The following is a 9167-nucleotide window of genomic DNA, read 5'->3' as shown; positions in this document are numbered from 1 at the left end:
TTCTGCAAACAAGGATACAGATATATTTACTCTCCCCGCAGACAGCCCTGGGCGAGAGACAGAAAAGAGTGCTCGCACTCTGCATATGGCCACCCATCCCTACAGCTCACCCAATCAAATTGCTCAGAGTTCTTGGCTGGTGTTTACGGTTTGTTCTGTGGGTTTTTGTCATAAATTCTCTCAAAAGTGAACATGGATTCTGCAATGAACTTCCATATAAAGGATTCCTTAGCGATGTACAGCCAAAACTGGGTTTGTTGGTTTAACAATTTGCCAGTAAACTGTAGTTTAAAATGTGCCCTATATATACTGGGCAGTCCCATCAGTTACACCAGTGTTGTTTCTGCTTCACGTGCACTACAATAAGCTTCACTCATACTCAAAATGAGAGGGCATGGAGAAAATTTACATTGTCTCAGTTTTGTCTCAGAGCCAGGTGTATTCAGGAAAAGCAAGCCATAAATTCCCGACCCTTGGTTTAGTCTTTTAAAACTTTAGACGTCTAGATTGATTAGATTTATTGCACCACATAAACATACATGAATTAACCACATCTTAAGCCAATATTCCCTACAACAAGGCCATTCTGGCTTGCAAAAAATAGTCATAAATAAGAATAAATCGGAACATCTCCTAATAAGGTTCTGTGCAGTCCACACAAGTGTCCAGATGTTATTTTTTTTTGTAAAATACACTTTATAGTTTAAAGTATAAAGTATAAAATCCCTTTATACTTTATACAAACGTGTCTTTTTTGCTTGTACATGATCCATTCTATCCAAAGGACTACGATCCAGATGCTGGTATACTCATTTCCAGTGCGTGTATTTTTCTCCTAGACGGTGGCCTCAACATCTTGCGTCTCTTCCTCCTCAAAGAGGCTGTAGGACGCGTGACTCTGGAACGGCCGCTGCAGCGGATGAGCTAGCAGTTTAGCCATGCAATTGTGCAGCTCGATAGCGGGGCCGCTCAAGGAAACCTCGAAGCGGTAGCACATGCCCTTCGAGTCCAAGTTGCAAAAAGCCGTGTAGTTGTCCTGGAGACACAAAACATCACACGTTAAAGCACGGGTGTCAAAGTTAACACTGTTACCCTTATGTGCAGTCTCCTGGCAAATGTCATCATTGCAGCCACAGTCAGCTCGTTCATGTTGTGCGTGCAAGTACGTGCTCGAATAAACTTTGGTTTTGGGTTGGCGTTTGGACTCTTTGAAGCTGGCCTTTCACTATTTTCATGCTACACTTACAAATACAAACTAAAGAAAAACCGCAGGGACATCCATGACTAAACTCTGCAGCCCTCCTTCAGCCCCCATTCCTGAAACCCAGGGCATTCTGCCCCAAAAAGGTCTGCTAAAAGAAAAAGGCATATAGGCGGGATTGAAAAAAACGTAGAATGGCTCTTTGAACTCAGTTGGGCATTGTTAACACGTTCTTAATAGAGAAAATATTCTATATTTAACTTTTTAAGGACCCCTGAACGACGCACCCTACTTTTAAAGTCGGAGGGGGGAAGAAGTATCTTGCAAACCCCAAAGGGGCCTTTTCATTGTATTCTTTTAGAAAGGGATTCTTCTTGCCACCTTCCATGAAGGGGTGATTTATGCAGAGTATGATTAATAGTTGTCTTATGCACAGATTGTCCCACCTTAGCTGTGTATGCTTGCAGGTCGATCCAATGCGATCTTTACCTCTTGGTTGCTTCTCTGATTAGATTTCTCCTTGTTTGGGCTGACAGTTTAGGGGGACGGCCTGGTCTTGGTAGGTTTGCAGTAATTTTATGCTCCCTCCCTTTTTATATTATTGCATGCACAGTGCTCTGGGTGATGTGTAAATGTTGCCAAATCTCCTTGCATCCCATTCAGGCTTTGATCTTTTCCACAACTTTATCCCGGACCTGCCTGGTGTGTTCTTTGGTCTTCATAATGCTGACCGTTCTCCAGTGTCTGCTTTCACAGACCTCTGAGCGGATCACTTAGTAGGTGCATTTAAACTGAGACTCAAAGACACTCTGTCATTGTTAATCATTTAGGTTGACATTGAATCATTCAGAAGTCATCACTTCTAGAGTCAGTTGGCTAAGCTTAGAGAACAGGGCGCCAGTATTTTTGCAACACTTACTTATCAATTGTTTTGTTGTAAATATAAAATCATTCACAATTGTGTTTCACGTGTTGTTGATTCATAGAAAATATTTTCAGTCTTTTAACCAAGTTTGAAGCCTGAAAAATGGCAATATGACAAAAAGTTCTTGGGAGGCCAATACTAGGCATTGTACCGGTATGTGCGTTAAGTGCTAAAAATTAGGAAGAGAAAACAGCCAATCTAAAAGTCTTCATTTACCCGCCAGCTTGTATCATCGCCGTGATCTTCAGCCCCATTGTGAAGGTAGACCACATCAAAGAAAAAATAGGGGGACTGTAGCATTTTCTGAAGAACACAAGAAGAAAAACAATGGGGCTTCACGGTGTTCCGATGACAAAAGACCTTAGTCCGACTTACACTAACAGCCTCAGACGGGTTGAGCATCAGCTGTCCAGCATAGCGACCATAAATCAGTACAGTCCGCACCACGTAAGGAGGTGGCACAGTCTGAACATTCTCCATCGACGGTAACTCGATCTTTTGACGACTGTGAAACAGAACAACCGGTTTTCACAACATTCCTTTCGTATCATTTATTGTGAAATGCAAACGGTGTGTGCTGAATGTGCTCACATGACACTGAGAAGATCTTCCAGGTCTGCGGAGGGCAGTTAAGGCCGAAAAGGACTTTTTGGAACGATAGCTAAATTGCCGGTGATTAAAAGGATACTGAAAGTCTCACACACGTTGGTCTCCAGGTCATACAGGCAGCTGCACAGTTCCCTGGGGTCAGAAGTGAATCCTGAAAGCTGAGACAAACACAATTTGTAACCAGACTGCAAAACAAGAGTCTTCAAAATCACTTCCACTTTCCAATACACCTATGACATAATAGCTCTCAACAAATAATCGATCATTAAAAGTGTCGGCTTCCAAATCAATCATCGATTTGTCGTATCGCGTGATTTATGACCCACTAGGTACGCTAAATCAATGCAAATTACTGTGCACACAATTCCGTTGTGACTTTAGTCCGGCAGAAGGTGGCAATACCTTTTTTATAAAAAGGTTATCTCTTATTATCTTTTCCTTTTTTATTGATCGTTGCATAATTAGGAGCAAAATGAGTTTTAACTTTTTAACAAATTTCAAGGGAACAAAAAGTGCTGCAGAAATACAAAGAAAAAAAAATCTGAAACCCTGTGGAAACAAATGTTGGCCTGGAGAGGGATGGGCGCTACCAGGCTGTACTTGCCCAAGACACACCACAGGAAATGGTGCCCCTATGACCCAAGTGGTTAAGGGATCCAAACAACCAACCAAAAAGAAAAATAATAATGATGACATTATTAACTCTACAAAAGAGAAAGATTCTTCAGCATACTGTAGTATACATTTTCATATCGGGACTGTTGGTCGTATTAAAATATTTAACCAAAAAAAAAAAAAAAATTAATTGACAACATTTTGATGTATATTTTAGTGGATAAAAAATTGCTACACATTAAATTTCATGTACTGCTGTTTGTTTTTGTTTTGTAAAATAAATTCAAATGTAGTATGATCTTTGCATAAGGACGAGAGTACAGCATATATTTGTTATTAGTATTTTTATTTATTGTAAAGGTTTTTTGACAAACACTTGGATTATTTTACAGTTATTTATTATAGAATATTCTGTTATTTTCTACGTAATTTTTATATCTGTCCAAAACCTCAGTATTGGTATTAAAAATGTGTTTTTTTAAAAATTCGATTCATCAATTAATCGAAAGAATAATCGTCCCAGTCATCAATTATGAAAATAATTGTTAGTTGCACTTACTTTCCTACTTTATTGTCATTGATATTAACGTTGTGAAGGCATTGTATGCAATGAGATTAGACATTGCACTCAAAAAGTGTGAAGTATTTTTGTAAAAAGAAAGAATTAACGACAGAATCGACATGTCAAATGCACAACGAAATTGAAAAGTGCCATCCTGATAGTGCAAAAAAAATAATGATAAAATATCACAGTTTGAAATAATAAGTTAAGGGTAATAGTACAAAAATAATTTATGTTAAATTGAAAAAAAATTGTCATTATTGCACATTCCTGTCTAAGTATGGTAACCAGTGGGTTTTTTTTTTTGCAGCATAGAGATTCTTGAAAGTGAGATCAATATATTAAAGTGCAAGATGAAAAAAAAAGATTTCTGAACATTGATTTATGGGCAATTGGTTTAACATGGCATCTTAAATAAAACCCACCTGTTTTTGTATATTCCCTGAGGTAGAGTTTTTGAAAATGTAGTAGGGCCATGACATGTTATTACCCAAAGCAACACTGGGATCGTTTAAATTAGTAATGGAAAAGTCAAGTCAAGTCATGTTTATTTCTATAGCCCTTAAACACAAGGAGTCTCAAAGTGGATACTGCTGTGGTCCGATTATGTAAAGCCATGTTTACGCACACAATCATTAGTCCGACTGAGAGTTTTCTAGTTGTAACTGTTGAGTTATTCCTTTCATTTTCATTTGCTTGTGCATGTATATTTGTACGAGTTACCAGATTGCTTGTGTGCACACATGGTTTCCTGGTTAGTAAAAAAACGAATGATACATGCAAACTCACGCTCACTTGCTAAAAAAGTCTCATGTGTATCACATTTCTATGGAACAGTTTTGTTTTATTTTTTGCCCCCAAGGGAAGAATGCTACAGTCATAGACATCCATAGACAAGCATAGTGGATGCAAGAGAGAGAGAACAAAGGCTTACGGCATGACGAAAGAGTGGGAGACAAAAGCTAAGCGAGATGTAGTGAGAATGCAGAGCAGGTGTTTGGTTACAATACAGTATGAAATGCGCTATGATGTAATATGCCCAATCGGCACCACAGAGCTCAAGTCAAGAGGTGCTTGACGATCAGCGTTGATCTTAGCTGCCTCAGCCCCCCACTCCTCTCTTTCGCGCAGTCCAGTGGGCAAGCTTACTGGGCCACAGTGCAAGTTTTTTCCTGAGGGCTTTTCGGTTGGTGAGGGAAGCATTCTTTTCTTTTGTTATTTTTTTTTCCCCATTGATTTCTGGCTTGAATCTTGGTTGCCCCAAATTTTCCTTTTGGTGCAGGAATCATCTGTTGTTGTTTTTTGTTTTTGTATTCATTTCATCTTTTCTTTTTATTAATTTTTTGTTTTTCCGGCGAAACAGTGAACCGGCGATGACTAAAGTGCAAAGTAGAGAGGGGTCTCTGTATTTTGTTTGAGATCAGATTATTGACAGTATTAAAAATTTGTCACTGACGTCCGCACACTTGACTAATGGCTGCCTCTGAGAGCAATATACACAGATGGATATTACATCATCTACAGAAACAAAATGTTTTGTTTAAACTGGTAAAAGCCCATACAACACAATATTGTCAGGGACTTTCTGGGTGGACTTCCACCTTATAAAAGTTGAACACACTATTTGACACATTTTCCCAAAACGTTTTTTGCGATTTAGAATAGGACGTTAAGATAAATCATTTCAAAAGTATTCAGTGTGGGCAAGGGGTGTTCTTCAGATTCAGATATACTTTATTGTCATTCGTGTACACGTGTATACAGAACAAAATGTCGATACATCTGACCCGCACAGTTTCCTTGAGCGTCAGCCGGGATAGATAAGTTTAACCATGTCTTCGTCAGAATTATAGCGCAGCAGTTCGTCATCTCGCGGTTCGATGTTAGTTCCAGTTGTAAATGGTCCAGTTTATTGTCCAGAGAGCGAACATTTTTAGGAATAAGCAGCCCATCCAAAAAAGTGGAGGACATGTATATTTGTTTTTCAGAAGAATTTAAATTGTTTCCATTGTTTGCTGGCTCATTTCATTTATAAGGTGGAATTTATAAAAAGTATTTTGAACTCACCCACAGTGCATCATCATTAACCACCACCAGAGCAAACTCGTGCCGTTTGTCAATCTTGTGCTTAGTTCGGACAAACATCTCAATCATCTTCTGGGAAATATTAAGGGCATTTGTTTTAGAGCTGTAAGGAAATGTACATTATTAAAAAAAAGAAAACCCATATTGACACTTTTATGTGAAAAGAGTAAAACAGGAGCAGACCCGTTAAAAGACTCCAGTTTCGGTAAACACATTTCTTCAGATAGGTCCAGGCAGATGATCTAATGGGTGGAAAAAAAAAAATCACATTATTATTCATCTTGTGGAGATTTGAATACGTGAAAGGAAAACACAAAAGAATAAAGTCCTCCCTTTCTAGAATCGCTGTTTACCTTTTGTGGTTTTGCTATATCGTGGATTTTAACTGTGCATTGTGTTCTGCATTCTGATTGGCTAAATAATAACTCCACTCCACTGCAGCTGCAGAAAGGCTTTTAACTAAGACTAAAAAGTTTGATCACATTACCCTGACTTTGGCTAACCTGCACTGGCTCTCTGTCCATTAAAGATGTGATTGTCAGGTTTTGTTTGTATTATGCAAAATTCTGCGTGGACTTGATCCATCATATCTTTCAGATTTAATTTCCCCCTATGTTCCTGTCCGGAGCCTTCACTCTGAAAATGCTGGTCTACTAGTGATTCCGAGAGCCAAGGAGAAATCCGCAAGTTCGAAAGTGTTCTCCATTCGGGCCCGAATGCAATTGAATTCTCTGCCCTCTGAGATTCGATCTGCAAACTCAGTGGAACTGTTTTAATCTAGGCTAAAAACACTCTTTTATTATTTAGCTTGAGAAAGACCTATATTTCATGTTAATGACAAAAACCCAACCTACATTAGGTATGCGCAAATCTTTTACAAGTTTCTCCAAAACACATCGTGTTAACAAAACGCTTTGGCGGCCGGGGCCAAAGCAAAGTTGGACTTCAACAGGACACATTCTTACTGTTTTCCAATGAATATGGGTCAGGTATCTCCAACGTGGTGCCCGCGGGCCCCAGTGTGCCCCATGTGGACAGCTGATGCGCCTGTGAACCTATTCTGAAAATAGCTTCCCAGTGCTGGTTGTGATTTTCTGGTAAAATAATTTTATTAGTGGTTGAACTATTCTATTAAACCCTACTTCCAATAATTAGCTTGGTACCCCATGCCCAAAAAAAGAACGCCTGGAGAAGGATGGGCGCTGCTAGAAGTGGTGGTTCCCCTATGACCCTGGCGGTTAAATGATCCATTAGCATTTTGGGTTGCCAATGCCTGCCTAAGGAAAGTCAATGCAGTCCACATGATGGTGACAAATTATCATGTGAAGTAAAAACGTTGGGTCCTGAAATAAAAAGATTATTTTAAAAGTAAAATTTGACAGTGCACAGGTTATTTGGAAGAAAAAAAGATAATAAAGTACTGTACTTTTATTTGTTAAACAAATGCTTTAGCCTGTAAATTGGGTTGGTTCTTTGGTTTCGATGTATAATACAGTATTTAAAAAAAATAAAGGGTTCTTTTTCGTGGGTTTTGTGACTATTTGCAGGACCTTTTTGGAATGCAACCCGCGCAAAAAATGAGGGATAGCTGAATTTAATTGTAAAGTTATTGTAACAAAAAAAAGCTTTCCATCTCACAGATTTTTCCTACGGGTGGCTTCTAGTTGGAATGCATCCTGCGTGAAAAACGAGAGATTACTGTACAACAAAACCGGAAGTGCGAGCCTACCACTTTCTCCGGACAGTTAACTCTTGGAACTCGGATTTGGTACTCTGCCGGAGGGGGGGCAGAGCTTGTGAGCACAGGCTGCTGCGGCGCAGGCTTGGGCCTCTCCTTGCACGTAGCAGCCAAAGCAAGCTGTACGGCCGCCGCGGAGGTAACAGAACCTGTCACAGGGGCTGGGATCTGTGTCGCAGCAGAGATGGTCGTGGTGGTGGAAGAAGGGGGACTTTCGCTGGTCGAAGCCTCGCCTTCGCCTTCAACGCGGCTCCCCACAGCCGGTTGTGACAGCGTGGGGTTTCCTCCCCCGCCCAGGCTGCCTGTGCTGCTCCTACGGTCCTCTGCACCTTCTGGATTGGAACGAGTTCTTGGTCGCAGCTCAACCAACCGCTCCTCACCATCGGCGGGGCCAGGCTCGGACGTCTCCATGGGCACACAGGTTATTGACTTTAAAACAAGACAAATAGCATTTGATTAGTTTCTGTTTAATCCTAATTCTAAATGCAACTGAGCTTGTGCCTTTTCCAGATTATTTACACCCACCCTGGACTCATTGCCAGCTATTCAAAGCGTAATTGATCATTTTATTCTGTTTTTAATAATGGAAAAATGCAAAGGTGATTACTTAGGATGCTAGTACCTTATTATGACAACCATCGTTGTTTTAACTACATTGCCGCATTAGGGCTGATGTTTTATTATTACCTTGAATATTTAATAAAAAGAAGGGGCACAGGTGAGAGTTAAGAACAAGAATGGTTTTCTCTTGTCTAAAGGATTCTCCCTCGGTCCTCCCTGCAAGTTCAAATTCCAGTGATGTATTTTCTTTTAATTTTGAGTGTCTACTAAAGTTTAAACTCAACAGTAATACAGTGGAGACAAATATCTTGGGAATATTTGGATTCTTCAGTCAAGTAGGCATTGTTATTGTTATTTTATATATTGTTGGGAAAACACAGGATCAAGATAGCATGCAGCCAAGTCAAAACGTGATTTCCCTAGCCCTAAACACAATCTACCCATCTCAACATTGTAAACACACACAATAAACAGCATGATGTACAATAACTGCATGTAAACAAAAAGCTTGCATGCAATCAAATTAACAATGGCATCATGGTAACAAGTGACAGTAGCATAAAAGAGTTAGCATTAGTTAGTCTAGCGCTATGTTCTATACGACGTACGATTCAAGGAATAAACATGCCTACCAAGTTAATGGTTTGATTCCTCAAATGCAAATAACACAAAATTAATGAAAAGAAGCTCGATGTATCGGCGAGCAGCTAGCATTTGTTTTGGACTTCTGTACAGGAAAGACAAACGTAAGGGCGCTGGGTATTGTGGGAAATAGAGTTTAACACTTTAGCTCCGCCTACCGTCTCGAAATCAAAACAAATTGTACATTATACATTTTGGAGTATTCAAAAACACATTCAAATTTTATTTA

The 9167-nt window shown here is 39.6% G+C and overlaps 1 protein-coding gene across 3 annotated transcripts; it reads right to left on the bottom strand.

Annotated features, from left to right (window-relative positions):
* On the bottom strand, positions 1-9073 carry babam1 (BRISC and BRCA1 A complex member 1). 3 transcript variants are annotated; one of them, XM_088350377.1, is made up of 9 exons: positions 8929-9073; positions 7727-8164; positions 6181-6239; positions 5980-6100; positions 2815-2893; positions 2718-2742; positions 2502-2631; positions 2343-2429; positions 1-1036 (listed from the first exon to the last, which is right to left on the bottom strand). In XM_088350377.1, exons 2-9 carry the CDS (start codon positions 8144-8146, stop codon positions 836-838), a joined length of 1122 nt encoding a protein of 373 aa, XP_088206503.1. In that variant the 5' UTR covers positions 8147-8164; positions 8929-9073; the 3' UTR covers positions 1-835. The 3 variants fall into 3 exon arrangements, with proteins under 3 accessions (XP_088206503.1, XP_088206501.1, XP_088206502.1); XM_088350375.1 differs by having other exon boundaries at positions 2343-2631; XM_088350376.1 differs by having other exon boundaries at positions 2343-2631; positions 8925-9058.
* Positions 9074-9167: the final 94 nt, after the last annotated feature.

This window comes from Urocampus carinirostris, chromosome 12 (assembly GCF_059441175.1).
Source record: "Urocampus carinirostris isolate Australia breed hairy pipefish chromosome 12, RoL_Ucar_1.0, whole genome shotgun sequence".
NCBI classification, from domain to species: Eukaryota; Metazoa; Chordata; class Actinopteri; order Syngnathiformes; family Syngnathidae; genus Urocampus; species Urocampus carinirostris.
This window is presented reverse-complemented; position numbering and strand designations above follow the sequence as displayed.

Excerpts from the sequence above, each read along its gene's own strand:
- babam1 (XM_088350375.1), bottom strand. The coding sequence starts at position 8,146 with ATGGAGACGTCCGAGCCTGGCCCCGCCGATGGTGAGGAGCGGTTGGTT. Across the intron at positions 6,101-6,180 it reads AAACTGGAGTCTTTTAACGG|CTCTAAAACAAATGCCCTTA; the intron begins GTCTGCTCCTGT and ends ATTTCCTTACAG. Across the intron at positions 2,632-2,717 it reads GAAGATCTTCTCAGTGTCAT|TCGTCAAAAGATCGAGTTAC; the intron begins GTGAGCACATTC and ends TCTGTTTCACAG.